Source organism: Candida tropicalis (genome assembly GCF_000006335.3).
Source record: "Candida tropicalis MYA-3404 genomic scaffold supercont3.1, whole genome shotgun sequence".
NCBI lineage: Eukaryota > Fungi > Ascomycota > Pichiomycetes > Serinales > Debaryomycetaceae > Candida > Candida tropicalis.
The window spans coordinates 706,841-726,144 of NW_003020038.1; the positions used below are offsets into that span (position 1 = coordinate 706,841).

Here is a 19,304-nt window from a genome sequence, read left to right on the forward strand (position 1 = left end):
AAAAACCCATAACGAGGAAGATGAGTTAGGCAACCCCCCACCAAATGGCACCAACCCAATTCCATAAAAACAGCACTGCAATCCAAAGCAACAAAATTTCTTATACCAAAGATATCAGACCAACTTACCCAAAAAATAGGTTGGAAAAGCTGCTGAAGATAAATAAATATGCAGTTGCAAATCCAGGGAGATGTTTGACACAGCATACAAAATCTGAAAGCTATCATGGTTAATAAAGTTGTAACCACTGTACCATCCAATGCTGCCAAGAATGAACCCAAAAATAAAACTTGAGATAACTGTGTATAATTGAGCTTTAGGCAATGCATAGCCACTATTAGGATCATCAATATCGTAATCTTGATCTGGTATATCAGCAAGTATAGCACCATAACTGTGTCTTTTCGTAGCATCAGTATTCAATAATCCTTCTTCTTCGACTCCCAATTCTGCTGCTAATTCTGCAGCCACAATACCTGGGGTATCTGTGGATACATCTTGAATAATACTTGGGTGTAAATGATGTTCACTGAAACGTCTACCGTTACTAGAAACAGACATAATTTGAGTATATCAGATAAGGAAATTAACGCAATACGTAGAGTTTGATAAAAAGAGTCAAGAAATTATGACAGTGCGAGAATTATTCAACATTAAATATGGGAGAGTGTTCATAAAAACGAGGGAGAGAGAAACAGAAAAGAAAAAAACGAAGTCAAAGACAAGAACTGTGGATCTTGTGGCGGTTACTTCGCTGTTATGTACCAATGGGGTAATCAACTCGGGGCTAATTCACTGACCGCCGTTAAGTGGAGATAAATATCCTCACCTGTTTTTTTTTTTTGTCATTTGCCAGACTATTTGAGATCTTAGATTGTCACTAGCTACCAATAAAATTGGCAATTAACTTGACTGACGTATTATTAGATCGAACTTCCTGTGTGAGCTAAGGTCAAGTGTTGAAGATACATTGACGCAAGAGAAAATCGTATGGGATTCCTTATCTGAGCTTACCATCCAGCGGAGGAAAGAAAAAAAAAAGGAAAAGTAAAATTTTGAAAATCTCTCACTATCTCAACATCCGTACTTCCGCACGTAATTCGGCAGTGAAGACACTTGTGATTTTATGAGTTTGCACACGACTAGCGCGTACACGTCTGTTGATAATTTTTCAGTATTTTTCTTTTATTGGTTTCCAACTGCAATAGTTGGCGGCCCTAACTGAAGATCTTGAAATTATCATCCCCCTCCTCCTCCGCTCTCGCCAACAATTATGTCTACTATCGAAACACACAATGAGTCTACTCCAACTGTGACGGCATCTTTATTACCTATGAGTATTCAATATTCTGGTCCTGCAAACACAGAAAGCTATTTCGCCCCATCGAAAATGCAAGAAACTGAACCAAGCGGTAAACAATTTGAAGTAGCTTATTTTAGAGGTTGTAAATTGGTAGGTAATACTATTGATTTGAAACAAAGTAATCTACAAGGATATGTTGTCAATAAAGTAGAAAATTTAGTACGAGATGAAATCTCTGGTGAAGTGAAAACTGCTTCTACATTTATTCCCGTTGCTAAATTCAATGATTTAACAGTATATGGTCATGATGTTCCTGCTGCTCAGAATGACCAGTGGGCGTTAATACCAGAATATATAAGTATGAGTAATATAATTAATGAATAAAAGAATTGGGAAAACCCTCCCTTGATCTCAAAATGAAAAATCAATTGACGAAAAAAAAAAAAGATTCTTCCTTCTTCTCTTAGATTCTTTATCCCTTGAAATGAGTCTTTTCATTACTAGTGATGATGAAGATGAACAACCATGTGTTAAAAAAATCAAACTTGAAAAAGTGGATGATGAATCTGAACCTGAATTGAGTGAATCGGAATGGGAAGATGTGTTCATGGAAGATACAACAGACACGCCAGAATCAGAATTTTCAATTAAAATTCAACCAGAAGAGATGAATAATGAAAGAAAACAACGGATCAAAGAGTTAATTAAGGAAAACAAAAGCGTGTTAGCTTACATTATCTTAGTATGTTGACATATACCCTTCATGCTCGTCATAGAAATGAGTTGTTATCTGGTAAGAAGGTTCAGAAAGTTTTAAAGAAAAATGATTCGTGATCAAGTAAAAAAAGTTCACAAGAAATTTAAGAAGAATGACAATAAATCAGAAGCAGATGAACAATTGATCTATATTCTCAAATACCTAATAAAATGGTTTAGGAAAAACTTCAAACATGATTCTAATGGATTACGAGTGTTGGGATATTCTACTGATGCCAAACGATTCCCTAATAACGCCAAACCCATTGGAAATGAAAATGAACTAATAAACGTCATTAAAAAATTTCAACACAATAGAGATACAGGTGCACAATTATTTACGGCTTTATTAAGAAGTTTAGGGTTTGAAAGTCGATTGGTGTTTTCACTTCCTTTGTTATCACCAAGATCAACTACTCCACAACCAAAGCCCAACCTCGAGATTCTCAAAGTTAACAAAGATAATGATTTAATATACCCGTATTATTGGACTGAGTTAGTAAACCCCTTAGATCCATCGGAAATAATAATATTGGAGACACAATGTTTTTATGAAGAGGAGAAACGACTTTTACGAATAACACGCTATGGTGGGTCTTTGAATCAATCCTATACAGATCAATTTTATCCTATCCATAACCAATTTTGTCAAATGTCTATGCACTATGTTTTGAGTTTCACTAATAATGGGTTGATTCTTGATGTAAGTTCAAGATATATGAAGGATATTTCATACCGTTGGTTTAATAGATTGGACTTACGTACCGATTTAGGGAAATCAGCATTGCTATTTCAATCAATGTTACGAATATTAAATAAAGATAAGTATTATTCAAGTGATGATAATAAGGAGTTGGATCAACTCAGAGATATGGCAATGAATAATTATACAATTCCAAGTACCTTCTCTGCTATGAAGAGTAGTCCAAATTTTATAACACCTTCAACGCTTCGGTATAATGAAGTTATTATTTCAGGAACCACCCCTGTTAAGAAAGTTAGACTCAGGGATAAGAAAGAGCCTGTTTATTTCAAGAACAGTATACTTTATGGGAAATCTGAACAACAATGGAAATTTCTTGGTCGATCAATCAAACCAACTGCCCATCCAATAAAATATGCCAAGGCTACTCCTAGGACAATATATAACAAGAGAATATTCAATCAGAATGAAATTGAGAATTCGGGATTGAATCAGGTTCCGCTATTTAGTTTTGATCAAACTTGTCCTTATATTAAAATGAAAGTAACTAAAATTGATGGAAAACAGGTTCTCCCAAGAAATAAATATGGCAACATTGAAATATTCCGTGATAACATGATACCTGATGATTGTGTATGGCTAAAGTTGACGGATATTGAAAATATACTTAAAAATAGAGCTCAGTTTGTTTCCGTGGTAACTGGTTTTTCATTCAAATCTGGTCAGGCATATCCAGTTAAACAAGGAGTTGTGATTCTTAAAGAAGATGAGCTTTGGATCAAAAAGCTTTGGCTTACTGAAAGAATTAAACAGTATCAGCAACAATTGGCAAGAAGAAACATAAAATTATTATACACTTGGAAGTTTTTCCTTAAACATTTGGAAATTAAGAAACGTCTAGATAGCTATTTATAATCAGGTGGCGCCTCGGAAATGATCAATTTGAGTGAATTCAATACTTTACCAAATTGGACTTGTGCACCATTTGTTTGTCCTTGGAACTGTGATTTGGTTTGCAATTCTTGTAGTTGTATTTCAGAATATCCAAATGGATCCCTTGGTAACCAAACTTTAGGACTTTCATACTTGAATGCAGGGTTAAGGTATAATAATTTATGATTCAGATAGTATGTGTTGCCGCTATCCGGATCTTCTGTAGGTGTAATTGGTTTTACACCATCCTTATATGCTTTATCTGATAATATTGGCAAGTTTGAAAAATGTGGAAGATAGCGGTTATAAATAGTTGTATTTGCAAATATGGTTAACATTAACACTCCTGTCATTATCCAACCTTGTACCCTCATCGGATACACTCCTTTGTCATCCTTCAGAAGAAAGAATACTCCAATCAAACAACATTCAAGGCAGTATACCCCGGTGTAAAGATGAAGTAATGCTGTTGGATAAAGTCTTCCCATGGTTTCTGATTCATTTATGTGACTGTATACGTATTTCAATGCGTATTTATAATACAAGATTGATAGATTTAGGAAAAATATAATGAATATAGATATCAAAGGAGATATAATTGAATATGAAAGACCAATGCATGCATAGATGGAGTAAACTGCAAATGTGGTTCCCCATTTTATTTTGGGAAGATTGGTTATTCGGTTGAACTTTTGTCTTGGTGTGGTATCTATATGTTTATACACTGTGCTTGTTAATATCAACGGACTGATTCTTAAGAAATTGTTCCCACAGAATGCAAAAGCTCGAAGTGATATGTATTGGAAAAAGAATGTTGCTGATTTAGGTAAATTGGTAGCTAACAAGATTGGGATTGATGTTGGTTGGTCGATAATTTGTTTCAATATTACCGTTACACTAGACAGAATAGTAACCACAAGAAATTGTTGAACAAACAAAAATGCAAAATACCATTTTTGCAAGTCCATTTCCACTTCATGGCCCGTTGTTCTGCCTTTAAAATAGGTTAAGAATCTAAAAGTTATCATGACTATTTCCGTTAGAATGCTAAGTAGTATCGATGGTAAAAACCCTGATATTGTTTCACGTGCTTCTTCGGGAAACTGGTAAACCCATTTTAAGAATGGCATCAATTGAGTTAGCAAAGGAATTTGTGAAACTAATCCAATCAACGAGACAGGAATCACATACAAGATTATAATGCTAATAAAAATTATGGTTACTAGATATTTTTCAAATTGACAAGCTATTCCATCATTTCTTCCCACATTTCTCCAAATTATATCATCTGGGTTTACATCAATCAATGTTTTATCCAAATTACCCTGTGATTGAGAAAGCAAACATTGATGCGCGATATATGCACCTTCTAGCGTAGCAAATTCAATGAATATCTTGTTGTGTTTGGTTAGTTGGCCACTTGCAAGTTTCAACTTCTCTTGCTCTATGGCTTTATGGCATTCATAAAGTGTTTGTAGTGACCAGTTTGCCATTGAAAGTCTTCTTTGAAGTGCAAATATTCTCAACCATCCTGGGAATGTGACTCTCAAAGTTCGTTCAATCTGGGGGATCTTCACTGGTCCGAAATATATCGGTGGGTAAAAATAAACATCATGCTTTATGAGAAATCCCCGAGCTTCCTCTACGGAATCTCCTACTTTAGAAGTACACCAACAACTATTTCTATTGTTGTAAAATTTTTTGAGCCCCATTATTTGTGATTTCTCTAGAAAATTCAATGCCGCTTGTGCTTTTTTTACTTCATGATCTATTGTTTCAAAATCACTGATATCCCAAATATCCTTTATTCCACCGGGAACAACTTCAAATAATTTTTTTAATACTTCGTGATCTTGTAAATATGACGGCACGTTGGAAATTAACAATGTTCTTGCCGTAACCGATTCTTTATGACTTTGTGATAATAAATACGATTGTCTAATCGTGACGTAACTTTGAAACTCGTAAATAATCAACCAATGAAAAAATCCAATTGTTACCAACCCCATTATAAAATGAGCATTTAGTCTTCGAACATTAGTATTTGCAATATTTGACAAACTTAATTTATCTAATCCAAATGCAGAATATTCGGAATTACTCCCGGTGAAATTTATCGGAATAAGTATAATCATATTCAAGGTTCCCACAAATAGAAAGAACAACAGCAATACACTAATAAATCGAACAAAAAAATAAGCATCTAGTCCTAATGATAAATAAGTATTGATACTACATTTCAAAGTAGGAACAATCCATTTGAAAAATCCTCGAGGTAATACTTCCATTCTTTCACCAATTGGAACACAAAAACATCTAGGTTGATACAAGTAATTGAAAACAGATCGTAGTAAGCAGAATAAAGTGAGTTGTATAGTGCAGAAACATAAGGAGGTAAATATAGTTTTCATAAATACACTGAATTCAATACCTGAGGATGAGTGGGCATATCCTGTTTGAGTAGTATTCAAAAATTGAGCAAATTTCTTAGAATTGAAAATGTCCATGTAAGACTTTGTAAGAGCCTTATAGTCATATTGTTCAAGAATTATTGACAGCATGGCTGAATGATTGGTATATTGTGTGTGTGTATCTCTATCCTTGTTTGATTTTCTTGATGCAGATCAAAGAAATTTGGCAGACTGATTTTTTTTTTTTTCTTCTGGCTATACAGATTATGGCTGCAAGAATATAGAGCGTGTGTCATTCGGTTAGAGCCGGGTGCTTATCGTGAAAGTTCTGTAAAGGGTTGTGTCCATGGTGAGAATAAAATAACACAAGATCAAAAATTACAAATACGAGATAGTTCATTCAGTTAAAACAAGCAAACAAAAGGATCAAAAGTGGAGTCAATTCCCGCCTTTCTGTTTAATCTAAACTCTATTGCTAATTCTAGCGATTGACGTATACGCGAAGTTAATTACGTGGTGAAAAGAAAAAAGAACGAAGGGGGGGAAGGATGGTCATTATTATTACAAGGCAAGGCTATAGTGTATTTAGAACCAAGAACAAAGGTATCATTTGGTGTTTGTCTACTTATGAAGCAAGATTTTATTGGTCATTTGCCCACAGATGGCATCCACTTTATTGTAGTAAAGAATCACTGTGTTAATTAAAATGTGTTGAAAGTAAATCTAAGAAGAAAATTCTAATGAGCTTGTGGTACCGTTGAACACATGTTACGTTTGATGAAAAAAAAAAAAATTCACTAAACAATAAAGAGTCATTAATTCCACTTATGATAAATTTTATGGGATAGAAAATCGATCCGTGATATTTAATCTGGGAAGAGATGTGGAGAAGTGTATTTTTTTTTTTACTTTTATTTTTTCAACCACTTTGTAATTAGCTGCAAAAAGTGGAAAAATTGAAAAAATCAACACATTTGAAGAACTATAAATAGTCATGAACTTTAGGTGAGATTAAGGCCAGGACTTTTTTCATTTGTATTTTATGAGTTTTGTTATAACAAGTCACACCCATTACATAGATCGTTCATGGCTACCATATGCGACAGTTTTTCAAAATTACTTCAATTATACCATGATTCGTTGTTTGAATTGGTAACTACTTATGATTTGTATTTGTCCTATAAAATTCGTCAAATAGTAACGTTGCTCAACCTAGAATTCAATCTATCTACATCAACCAAGGAAAAGTTGGAAAAAGGATGGATGGTGTTGCAGAACAGTATAATGTTGAAAGAACAACAGTTATGGAATAGAAGAAAGATTTTAAATGAGACTATGTCCTTGATGGTAAACAATGGACATATTACCAATAAACAAATGTTTGAATTTAATCACAATATTGTCTATGAATTACAAATGGTTCAAATCAAATTTGACGATTTGATCGAGAGCGGTAGTGAAGATATGGTTGTGATTGATGGAAGCACTGGAGATGCCCAAGAAATTATTATAGAATTGCTGTCCTTGGATACAGATCCACAGTTATTTACAAGGATTTTGATGTTACACAGTAGATTAATTAATAAGTACTATATCATTAAGCGAAAATTAAATAGGAGCTGGCTCCCATACGCAGATTGAAATTTATAGAACCAGAAAAAAATTAAAATTGTACAAGCTTCATCGCACTATTGTAGAACGAACGTTTGGTTCCCATGAACGAAAACTTAAAAAATAATGATGATCTAACTCGGGCTCTTCCACTCTTTGACATATTCCTTATGTGAAATAATAAAAATAAAATTAAAAATAAAGCTCTCTTGCGGGGAATCGAACCCCGATCACGCGCGTGACAAGCGCGTATTCTGACCGTTAAACTACAAGAGAATTGTTTTCAGCGGATCCGAACCGTTTGTGAAACTCAAACGTTTGAAGTGTTAGAACAACTGTTCCACGTGACTCCTTGAGTTGGTGTTTTCAAGCACATACTTTAACTAGGCTAATATTTTGTAATTGGAAATATGGTTTTCTTTTATTTTATTTTTTTTTATATACTTAATATCCTATACTCCGCTGAAATATCTCCGTCCCATAATTTCTAATCTTTCCAGCACAATTGATCGTTCTTCGTTTCTTCTTGATTTCTATTGCGCAAAATTTGCTTACTAAGATTTGCGTGTTTTGAGTGATGTTCTTGGCTCAGCATCGGAAAAATTGGATAACTCCGACAATTAAATGAAATTTCGGCCCATCAATTTAGTTCCTCCGTATACTAGAGAGCCTATAAATAGAAGGCAAAATATTTAAAATTAATTGGAACACAGTTTTCGTTTTCTTTTTTTTCTTTTTTTCTACTATTATTATTATTTGTTATCACCACGTCATTTCATTATGTTAAAGCCAATTACTTTATATTCATTCGGTACACCAAATGGTTTTAAGATTAGTATCTTTTTGGAACTTTTAAAAATCCCTTATGAAGTTATCAACGTTGACATCTTAAAGAACGAGCTGAAGTCTGACTGGTTTGTGAAATTAAATCCAAACGGTCGTATCCCAACCATTACTGATCCAAATTTTGAAACTGGACCTATTACAATTAGTCAAACTGGTGCTATTTTGCAATATTTGGCTGATCAATACGATAAAGACCACAAGTATTCCTACCCACAAGGAACCGCTGAGTATTACAAGACTTTGGAGTATCTTATTTTCCAAGTTGCTGAAAATGGTCCAATTCAAGGGCAATTGGGTCACTTCAAAATTTTTGCTGCTGAAAAAATTGAATACGCTATCAATCGTTACGAAACCGACACCAAAAGAATCTATGGCGTATATGAAGATATTTTGTCCAGAAACGCTGTTAATGGAAATAAATATTTGGTTGGTGATCGTTACACTGTTGCAGATATTGCATTGCTTGGTTGGGCTGGTTCTTTATCCAAAGTTGGAATTGACATTCACACCTGGCCATTGTTGGGTAAATGGTTTGACAGTCTTTGTGAAATCGAAGCTGTTAAGAAGGGATTTTCTGTTCCTCCAAGACCTAAACTTTCGTAAGATTTTCATTTAGTATATAGCTCGCAATTGTGTTAAAAGAAAATGTGTATTAAAACAAGCTACGTAAGAATGTAAAAAAAAATAAGAATATAATACAGGTATTTGTTTGAAAAATTTGGTTGATCTGTTGTTCTATATGTAATTGTCGGTAGGTCCTGGTGATTCATAAGATAAGAATTAGCAACACTGTTATGTAGGTTAAAGTAGTATCTGCAAAAAACTTTAATATAGTTATTAGGATTCCTTCAAGTACTCCTTAAACTATGTTTTATATTTAATTTATTCTGTAATATACCTTGGCTGGTGTTTTCGAGGTTGTGAATTAATAATTGGTGGTAGTAATTGTGTGGCTATCTATTCTGTTGGTTTATATTCTTCACAGAACTTCTCCCAGAATTCAACAAGCGACTCATCTGATATTGGTAGTAGTGGAAGTTGTAGTTCTATCGTGGTGATGGATAAGGTTTCTAGCTCTTCAACTTCAGATTCAACTTCAACTTCAGATTCAGATTCAGATTCAACTTCAGCTTCAAATTCATATTCAGCATCGCATTCAACATAAGACGACTCTTTCTCATTGGTAACTTGACAACACACTGCATTCAAAGCCGAATCTGCCAATTCATCTAACGAAATCCTCTCGGTGGGACATCTGAAGCACTTGTGTGTCGTATGAAACATTTCTTCAGAATATCTGGCAACAATGGTAGCATCATCAGGATCGTAGCACATGATTTCTTCATCTGTATTCTTAATATAGGTTGAGTTTCTCTTCAACTTGAGCTTTATTGTGGAACACTTGTGTCTCAACAGAGTAAGTCTGGTGCTATGGTTACTCTTCGTGGACAGGCATCTACACGAAACTGAGTTTGCTGTGGAACTACTTGTTGTTGAAGAAAAGCTACCACTGCTACGCTTGAGACTTAATAACAAACTGTTTCGCTTTGACTCCTGGACTACCATGACTTAAACTGACATAGTTCTAACGATGAAATAATAAGGAAGCAAAAATGGGAACAAATCGAGCGCTGTTTATGCAAAGAGTTGGTAAACGACATTCAGGGGAGAATGCTTCCAGTATTTATAAGAAAAATCAAGTAAGAATTATGTACCAAACGTATAGCTCGGGATGATTACTAGATACAAATTTCTTTTCCAGGGACGCTTATGGATAGGGCGAGCTAGAAAAATAAAGAGTACAAAATTGATAATGAATCAAGCAGGTAAGTAAACAACCGAATTAAGAGAAATGTAAATAATGTACATGTACGATTTTCTCCAGTTTCAAATGGCAAGATTATAACTCCAAAGCTTAACCACATTGATCATTTACATATAGATCGGCACCAATATCTAAAAGTACCTTGTTTTCATCGAGACTACTTCTTTTATTAAACGGGAATAATAGAATTGAGGAAGAATTATAAATAACGCAATATAGAGGATGGAATAATTAAATAAGATTCTTCGGTTCCCCTTTCACGTCTCGTCATAATTAAATACCACCCTGCTTCTAAAGAAGAATGTAAAGGAAGAAAAAGAAGAAAAAAAAATAGAATGAACTAAAATTCATTCTTCAGTCTAAACTTCTGACTAGTGAGAAATTACCCCTAAGGCGTTGTTTACACCGGCATTTTAGTAATTTGTCGATAATCTCAAGGGTTCTCTGAGATCTTGCCTGTCTGTGGTGGCTTATGTACATGTTCTTATGTATCTTGAAATTTTATTTTTTTGCTTGTATTTTGGTGGTTTATACACATTTCTTAAAGCTCATCCTTTTATCTCTTTAATGGAGATATAAATCACCCAAAATGAAAATTCCAGATAATTAGTATTTTCTCCACCACCCATTTACAGATCTACATTACTTCTAACGACTGATGCTCAGTTCTAGACGACAATATTCAACTAAGTCTGTATGATGTTGTCTCAGTAATTGAATCAGCATGCATTAAGATTAAAAAAAAAAAAAAAGCTAACTGTGCATGAAAAAAAAAATAATCAAAGGACAATATTTTATATTCATTCTCGATTTGGAATCATAGTTTCCTAATTCAGTTCCATCTGCACTGTTTAAAGCAACCCTGAATTGGTTGAACGGTATTGTATCAATCTTTGACGCATATGAAGGGTTTTTATATGGTACAAATTCAATTTTTCAATTATAACACACCATGTGATTCTTGAAATACAAACAGAATTGTTGGTGAAAAAATTTTACATGCAAAAATTTGCCAATTTTACCAAAAAAAAAACCAGAACCCTTGAAAGTAATGATAAGGTAGTTGAAAATTTCTTAGATAATAAAACATATGAACTGTTCAGAATACTTAATATCTACTTGTTGGAGTAATTCTAACAGTGATTTCTTAAGTGTGTAGAATAGATAGTAAAGTCGTCTGTACACGACTTCAACATATAGTGCAATAATTAAATGTCTCATTTTACAGTTAATATATTATTGCATGGTGTGAATTGACACAATACTGATAGTTCCAAATAGGTAGCATCTCTTTACTAGAAATCTAACTACTGTTACCAGCAGTATCACACATATAAACCAACGACGACCTCACTCACCAGCAAAACGGGCTTGGGCGTGGGGGTCATCACAAACAAGAAACAGCTTCTATGGCCAAGTTGGTAAGGCACCTCACTAGTAATGAGGAGATCATAGGTTCGAATCCTGTTGGAAGCAATTTCAATCTCTTGTAGTTTAACGGTCAGAATACGCGCTTGTCACGCGCGTGATCGGGGTTCGATTCCCCGCAAGAGAGCTTTTTTTTGATCATCGTCCTGCTGGTTGATGTTGTTGTTGCTGATTGGGATGGTTAGCCCGTGTGTGGTGGTGGTTCATTTCTTTCATCCTGATCTCAACTACATTTCATTTTTTTTTGGTTTCGCAATTTCAAACTTTTGTTTTCCCCTTTTTCCATGTAAAGCGTATATTTAATCCTAACTTATAAGTACTCTATTTTTCTTCCTTTGTTTCTTCTTTAGCAACGGCACCTGGGTATCTAGTACCAATCTTCTTAACTTTCTTCTTCTTTTCCTTTGGCTTTTCAACAGGGTAACCTTTCTTTTCAGCTTCTTGGAATTCTTCATTGGTTTCAAATTCAGCTCTGATAGGAGCAAGCAATTCATTAATCTTGTCGGCAACACCCAGTTTCAAATCAGGTGGAGCCAATTTACCTTCAACAAAATCGTTCTTCAAGGTTTCAACAGAATCATATTGGATTGGGCCACCAAACTTTTCTGGTCTATCAATGTACAAGTTGAATGAACCTTCAACACCGGTCTTCAATTCGTTAATTGGTTGGATAACATATTCAATAAAGGCAATCAAACCATTGTCTTGGATTTCACCTGGGGCACAGTAGGCGCTATTAACCTTCTTTTTAACTACTTTTGGTTCTTCCACAATATCAATCTTGGAGTTTGGATCAGAAGCACTCATTTTACCACCTTGGCCCAAACCTGGAACCATTGGGTTCATTAAATGTGCTCTCTTCTTGTAACCAATACTTGGCAAGTTTTCTTCAGCCAAAACGAAAATCTTTCTTTGATCAACACCACCGAATTGTGCATCAACACCCAAATGTTCTTCATCAATAGCTTGCATCAATGGGTAAATCAAACCTGATAATAAAGGATTGGCAACTTGTTTGACAACATCAGCACCGGCTCTCTTGGCATCATTTTGGGATACGATATTAGATAATTTGAACAAATCCATGATGTAATCACCTCCTTGTTGATAAGAAGAACCAACAACAAACTTCAATCTTTCAATTGGAACATTGATAGATCTCAAGATAGCCTTAACAACAAACTCATAGTATTTGGCACGGTAGTTAACAACCTCTAATGGAGCCTTCATGTTATCTAAAAAGGCGTGCAAATCAGCTAACAAGACAGTAACTTCACATCCAGCTTTCAAGAAATGAGCCAATTTGATCATTGGAACAAAGTAACCACAATGTGGTTTACCAGTTGGTGCAGTACCCCAGTAAATCTTGACTGGTCTATTTTCTTTTTCTAAAACATCTTTAATGATTTGTCCATTAAGAGTTTCTTGTAAACCCTTAGTAATTAAGTTGTATTGCTCGACTGGATCTTTGATAACGGTCATTTTCTATAATGATGGCAACTGGTAGACTGAATACAAATATACACCAGATGATTCATATTTTTTTTTTTTTTTTTCACTAACCTCTATGCGCCGTAAAAGAAAATTTTTTTTTTTATTTTATTTCTCGTTCTCCGACTTCCTGTTTCTGTTTCTTTTTTAATATGGGACTGCATATAATACGTTCAATATTTTTTTTCTTTTCTTTTCTTTTTCCCTTTCATCTTTTATCATGAAGAGAAAAGGGACTTGTTAGAAAATCAATGACTGTGACACAATTTTCATCTTGAATCATACAAGTAGTTCTTTTTTAGTATCATCACAATTACTTTACTTCAAAAAACATTGAATTGACCACAATGAAGCCAGATGATCTTAAGAGGCGTTTGGTAGAAGTTCCACAGAAATTGCACTTTAAAGATTCAACAGGAATTCAGCACTATATTTTTAAAGTCCTTTACTATTCAGCCACCGACGATGGTGAATACTTACAAAGCTTATTTCCCAACATATCTAATGATGAAGCCTATGATATAACCAACATATATGATGTTCCTGTTACAACAGATCAAAAAGAGCCATTCTACAAACAAGTCAAATCAGATTATACGCATCCCCCTGACAAGGCATGTGCAAGACCATTTGCTGAGGGCGAGAAAGTTTATCGTTGCCTGGATTGTGGATTTGATGAGACATGTGTCTTATGTTCCTATTGTTTTAATGAAAACGATCATTTGAATCATAACGTGACTGCCTACACGTCGCGCGGAAACAGTGGTGGGATTTGTGATTGTGGAGACGAAGAAGCATTTACTCAACCATTGAATTGTAAATGTCAATTGACAAAAGAAGAAGATACCGAAGACGTAGAAAATTTGGATGAAACTTTCGAGTCATTACAAGAAACTATGACCATTGCTTTAGATTACGTTTTGGATGTTACAAATTTCACGATATTGACATTGCCTTTTATTCATGCAGAACTACGCAAGGCATACCCGGCGTTGAGTTTAGAGAAATTATCCGACTACTCATCTTTACCTAGTGAATCTTATGGTGGTGCAGAAGATATCAATTCAACTGATAAATGGTACTTGGTATTATGGAATGACGAGTTTCACAATGTGACAGAAGCAGTAGATGCAATTAAAGCAGGTACAGGAGTCAACGATTTCCGTGCTCACCAAATTGCAAATAAGATTGACCGTGAAGGTTTTTGCTTATTGAAAGAAGGAGTCACTCCAAGAGTTCTTGCACGTTCCAAAAAATTGGTTGAATCAAATGGCTTAGTTGCAACAATCGTCTCCGCTCGTGATTTTTTAAGGGAGAAGATTTGTGTAGCTATTCTAAACTGGATTAACGCCGTTTTGAATTCTGATAACATGCAAATAAGAAAATTTGCACAATCTTGTTTTGCAGAATTATTGTTAGACTCCAGTTTTAAGTTTTCGAAAGTTCTCTCGGAAAAGCTACTTTCAGATGCATTTAGAATATCATCAGATGACGAAAAGCGAACATATTTTGAGAATGGTATACCTTATGAGGGTAAGCTCGTGAATTTAAATTACCAAGAATTGAAGCAGCCAGTAGAGGTATTGAATTTACATGAATCTATTACTGATTTGATGAATTCTAAGATACAATTGGGTGAGCTTAAAGGTTCAAGATTACAGTTGCTTCTAGCCTTCCAGATTAGATTCCCGAAGAGTATTCGTAAGCGATTGGGTACTTTACTAGTTCCGTATTTGGTTAAAACACCTGAGCTCAAACAAGAATTTGCTGATCAAGTTGTTGAGATGTATCCCACATTGTTGAATATGCAAGCACTCAGTGACAGAGAAGAAGATTTGAATCTTCTTCAAGATATATCTTCACAATTGTTTACTTGTCCCCAAACCGTTCGTAAAATCTTAGACACAGATAGAATTGGTTTCATTTTAGGACCAATTACTAAGCTCATTGAAGAACACAGTTCTAAGTTTGATGCAACAAAAGGTTACAAAGTTTATTCCGAACACCTGAGTAGATTACCTCCTGGAAGAGGAATCAAAAAGGCTGTTAGTTTTGCATTCCACAGTTTATCACACTTTTTCAATCCTAGTATTTCTGGCAGCAGTATGAAGAACTTTTTGAAACCACATTCTATTAGATTGTTGATTTTGTTGTTGCGTAATTTCCAAGGGTTTTCACCATTGGTTAGAAAATACGGTGACCATGTTGAAAGAGATATCGTTGATCTAGCAATATATTGGAACTACACGCTCCCAATTTTGAGTTCCATGCAGAATTTAGCAATTACATTGGGTGATATACCCGAAGTTGATGGTGCTGTTATACAGATTCTCGATTTCTTAATTAAACAACCGAAAAAATTGAAGCAACCAGGAGTACTTGAATTCCGAGTAAGTAAAGAGCCAGTCAGTTTTGTCAATCCATTGAACACATTATTGTCATTCTTTTTGGAGTTCCGCAATATTAATAATTTTGAAACGTTGTTGGAAGCATACAGAGCAGACTTGGTTGCTATTACAGATATTTCTTTGAGAAGTATAGTATTAGGCTCACAAATATCCTCTGGCTTCTGGATCAGAAATGGTGCCGTCGCTTCTCGTCAAGCCACATTGTATTTTGGTGCGTACTTGCCAGAATTTACGTTTATGCGTGATTTCCATTTGAACCAAATTGGTGTTTTGTTTGAAGAACCCGAGACAGCATTAATGAATTTCTTGGAAAGATGGGAATTATATCCGTGGTTCAAGAATGAAGTAAAGTTCGATCAGACTATTTACGAGGAAAGATTTTTCCCTATAGTAGAAAGATTCATTTCGTTTGCTTACAATTTATTTGTTGACAGAAGTCTTTTAATCGACGAGTCACCGGAAGAAGCACGACTCAAGAAATTAAAGCGCTCCATTGCGTATGGTTTGTGCGAGGAAGCCATGGCCTATACCCCGTTAAGACAAAAGCTCGACTCAGATGTGAAAAAGCTCCAAGAATTTGACGACATATTATTTGAAGTTGCCGATTACCAACCCCCATCAGCATTAGTTGACACCGGGTTGTACCGTTTGAAAGAATCAATGTACAAAAACTTGGATCCATTGAGTATTCTTCTTGATCCGGGCGATTTTCAGGTTGTATCAGAAGTCTTGCTCAAGTATACCAAAAAGAAGAAGGATGACCCGAAAGTATTGACTCCTGTCATCATCGAGTCAGGAGATAAATTGATTGATAAAAGAATTGGTGATTTTGCAAAAACCTTACCATTCATCAAGTTGATTTACAAATTTTTGCAAGTTGCAATTGATACTGCCAATGAAACATATCTTCCACATTTGTTGCACTTGATACATGCCATTGTTTTGGATGATGAAAAGATACATGGTAAGGAGTATCTTAACGAGAACTTTGTTGTCATTCCAATAACTGACTTGTTGCTTACTATCGTGGAATCCAAAATGTCCAACTATGTTTGTGAAAAAGCCGATTATTTGGTTGATCAATTCATTAGTAAAGACAAAAGAATTGTTGACAGCTTGGTCGATTGTTTTGGTGAGGAATATATGCAGACATATAAAAAGAGAAAGACCAATTTATTTGAGTCTGAAGCAGAGAGAAAGAAAAGACAAGCTGAGGAAAGAAAGAACAAAATATTAAAGAAATTTTCGAAACAAAGAGAAAAGTTTTTGAACCAAAATAAAGATTTGACTTTTGAGACCAAAGTTGATGATAAAAATGCCGATGATGATGATACGAAATTAACACGTACTTGTGTTGCATGTGGTGAACTTGAAAGTTACGAGAAGCCACTTGGTATCATGTCAAGTAACACAAAGGCATCTGTATTTTGGAAACTTCCTCGACACTCTTCTGAGGTTTTATCTGTTGGCTATAAAGAATGGGATAAGGATTCGTTGTTGCATACCAATCCTGATGATTATGGAGTTGGTTATGAGTCGCGTGATTTACAGAAATTGTATAACAACGAGTTTGAAGCACGTGTATTATCCACGTGTGGTCATAGCATTCATTATGATTGTTTAGCAAGTCGAACCATTGGTATTTCACAATATCCTTGTCCATTATGTCATAACTTGAACGAATCATTTTTGCCATCTTATGTGGGAAGTTTGGATTTAGAAGTCCCTAGAGAGATGCTTTTTGGTGCGCCAAAGCATTTAAAGTACAACCAAATTGTGCAAGATTCAGAATGTACCTTAAAGAGATTAGACTTGTTGCGAGTTTTTGCTAAATCTGAATACTTCCTGGAATCAAATGACGCTCTTAATAATATCGTTATAACGACAGTAAAATCATTACTGAAGAAGAAATATTCTTATGCCGGTAGTAGTTCTCGCGATGGAGATTATGATCGATTAATGAACTTGGGTAATATTTTGGCTGATACCATAAGAATGAACGAAATTGCAACGAGATTAAATGGTGCAGAAGGGTATACAGACTTTTTGTCCCAGATTCCCGGTTCTACAAAGACCCTCTTGCTTTGTTTTATCCAGCTTCGGTTGGTTTATGAATCAATGTCATTTGCACGTTCACCAGAGAAGAAACCGATTGAGTTTGCTGCAGATGTGAAGAAGTTTTGGGATTCTGATGTTCTTCTTGATAGTGTATTTAACGAAGTGATTGTCTTATTTTTCCAAACTGACGAGTCCTTAGCCACTTTAGCCAGATGGGGTATGGCCAAGATTTTCACCATTGCTGTGTATTCATTGCTAAAAAGATATGAAGACGACGAGAACTATTTTAATTCCATTAAGTCTGGCTTAGGGGAAGATATTGCGGCCAACGAAGAGTCAATTGAGGCATTTTATCAGTTCTTAAGCAACTTGTTGTTCTCCAATGACAAAACTGTAACAGGTTTTAACAAAGATATGTCAGTAATAATATACCATGCTATAGAAAGAATATTGGGTATATTTTTACGTCAAGTGATCATTTTTGAAGACATTTTAACCATAAAGCCACAAGGAGAAAATACCTATGAGAGTATTCCCGAACTTGCGCAGTTGGCTGAAAAGATTGAATTACAAACCAGATTAAGTGATACGAAAGCATTGACTGATGTACTTCAAATTCCATCATATGATGAAATGATCTTAACATTACACCGATCTAGTGATGCATTAGAAGGTAACGTTTTTGATATTGTATGGAATGCGAAAATTCCAAAACATATGAACCAGAAGATTTTGACATTGGATTATCCAGGAATGGTTCATTTAACTAGTTTACCACTTGATTATTCTGCATCAGTTTTGAAAGCTCCACATGGTACTTCTCGTGAAAATTCCAAATGTTTACTGTGTGGTAATTGGATCGAACAATCAGCAACAATGACTCATATGATGATATGTACTTCCCAAACTGGTATTTTTTTCAATCCAATCAATAATATGTTTAGAATATGTGTTTTTATTGGTCATAGTCCAATTCGTATTGAAATCCCAGCTCCATATCTTACAAAACATGGAGAAGTTAAAACTAAAAGTTATACTGGGAAAGCTACTTTGAATGAATTTAGATTCCATTATTTAAATAAGTTATGGGCAACACAAGGGTTATATGGATTTGTTACTAGAAACTTGTTTGGTTCTGGTATTGAATTAGGTGACGTCAATGTCAATTTTAATCGAGAGTTTGAAGATGATGACGAAGATGATGATGAAGACGACGATGGTGATGCGTTTGTTCAATTTGGTCCCGATGTTGGATTAGAAGAGGATGATGATACCTTTGATGATGATAATATCATAATGATGTAATGAAATGCATTTACATTCAGTTAGTACTTTTTTGTTTCTTCGTTTTTTTATTTTGGGGTTATTAACACAATACATATACGCATATATATATATATATATATATTTAAATTATTGCGCTTGTTTTACGTCTATAAAGTTTCCCAACCACCAGGATCCAACACATTGTCTAAATTTCTAACTATACAATTTTGAACATTATGTTGGAGCCAAACATTTCTCAAGAAAT

At 34.7% G+C, this 19,304-nt stretch overlaps 10 protein-coding genes and 3 non-coding genes across 13 annotated transcripts; 7 read left to right on the forward strand and 6 right to left on the reverse strand. All coding sequences in view use genetic code 12, as the record gives it.

The window, feature by feature from the left end:
- Positions 1–2: 2 nt before the first annotated feature.
- Positions 3–413, reverse strand: CTRG_00330 (uncharacterized protein; the record flags this gene model as incomplete). The annotated part of the gene is made up of 1 exon (XM_002545503.1): positions 3–413. A coding segment is annotated over one exon (411 nt), but the record flags the coding sequence as incomplete, so codon positions are not given.
- On the reverse strand, positions 115–561 carry CTRG_00331 (uncharacterized protein; the record flags this gene model as incomplete). The annotated part of the gene is made up of 1 exon (XM_002545504.1): positions 115–561. One exon carries the CDS (start codon positions 559–561, stop codon positions 115–117), a length of 447 nt encoding a protein of 148 aa, XP_002545550.1.
- A 712-nt stretch (positions 562–1,273) lies between these two features.
- Positions 1,274–1,687, forward strand: CTRG_00332 (uncharacterized protein; the record flags this gene model as incomplete). Its single annotated transcript, XM_002545505.1, has 1 exon — positions 1,274–1,687. The coding sequence occupies one exon, from the start codon at positions 1,274–1,276 to the stop codon at positions 1,685–1,687; it is 414 nt and encodes a 137-aa protein (XP_002545551.1).
- Positions 1,688–2,126: 439 nt separating this feature from the next.
- On the forward strand, positions 2,127–3,677 carry CTRG_00333 (uncharacterized protein; the record flags this gene model as incomplete). Its single annotated transcript, XM_002545506.1, has 1 exon — positions 2,127–3,677. One exon carries the CDS (start codon positions 2,127–2,129, stop codon positions 3,675–3,677), a length of 1,551 nt encoding a protein of 516 aa, XP_002545552.1.
- SPO75 (Spo75p) lies at positions 3,668–6,256 on the reverse strand (the record flags this gene model as incomplete). The annotated part of the gene is made up of 1 exon (XM_002545507.1): positions 3,668–6,256. The coding sequence occupies one exon, from the start codon at positions 6,254–6,256 to the stop codon at positions 3,668–3,670; it is 2,589 nt and encodes an 862-aa protein (XP_002545553.1).
- Positions 6,257–7,192: 936 nt separating this feature from the next.
- Positions 7,193–7,747, forward strand: CTRG_00335 (uncharacterized protein; the record flags this gene model as incomplete). Its single annotated transcript, XM_002545508.1, has 1 exon — positions 7,193–7,747. One exon carries the CDS (start codon positions 7,193–7,195, stop codon positions 7,745–7,747), a length of 555 nt encoding a protein of 184 aa, XP_002545554.1.
- Positions 7,748–7,921: 174 nt separating this feature from the next.
- Positions 7,922–7,993, reverse strand: CTRG_06363. Its single transcript has one exon. It is a non-coding gene; the product is annotated as a tRNA-Asp (tRNA).
- Positions 7,994–8,497: 504 nt separating this feature from the next.
- On the forward strand, positions 8,498–9,166 carry CTRG_00336 (glutathione S-transferase family protein; the record flags this gene model as incomplete). The annotated part of the gene is made up of 1 exon (XM_002545509.1): positions 8,498–9,166. The coding sequence occupies one exon, from the start codon at positions 8,498–8,500 to the stop codon at positions 9,164–9,166; it is 669 nt and encodes a 222-aa protein (XP_002545555.1).
- A 354-nt stretch (positions 9,167–9,520) lies between these two features.
- CTRG_00337 (uncharacterized protein) lies at positions 9,521–10,129 on the reverse strand (the record flags this gene model as incomplete). Its single annotated transcript, XM_002545510.1, has 1 exon — positions 9,521–10,129. The coding sequence occupies one exon, from the start codon at positions 10,127–10,129 to the stop codon at positions 9,521–9,523; it is 609 nt and encodes a 202-aa protein (XP_002545556.1).
- A 1,662-nt stretch (positions 10,130–11,791) lies between these two features.
- On the forward strand, positions 11,792–11,864 carry CTRG_06334. Its single transcript has one exon. It is a non-coding gene; the product is annotated as a tRNA-Thr (tRNA).
- Positions 11,865–11,871: 7 nt separating this feature from the next.
- CTRG_06335 lies at positions 11,872–11,943 on the forward strand. The gene has a single exon. It is a non-coding gene; the product is annotated as a tRNA-Asp (tRNA).
- A 194-nt stretch (positions 11,944–12,137) lies between these two features.
- Positions 12,138–13,298, reverse strand: TYS1 (tyrosine--tRNA ligase; the record flags this gene model as incomplete). Its single annotated transcript, XM_002545511.1, has 1 exon — positions 12,138–13,298. One exon carries the CDS (start codon positions 13,296–13,298, stop codon positions 12,138–12,140), a length of 1,161 nt encoding a protein of 386 aa, XP_002545557.1.
- A 356-nt stretch (positions 13,299–13,654) lies between these two features.
- UBR1 (E3 ubiquitin-protein ligase) lies at positions 13,655–19,078 on the forward strand (the record flags this gene model as incomplete). The annotated part of the gene is made up of 1 exon (XM_002545512.1): positions 13,655–19,078. The coding sequence occupies one exon, from the start codon at positions 13,655–13,657 to the stop codon at positions 19,076–19,078; it is 5,424 nt and encodes a 1,807-aa protein (XP_002545558.1).
- Between the last annotated feature and the right edge of the window lie 226 nt (positions 19,079–19,304).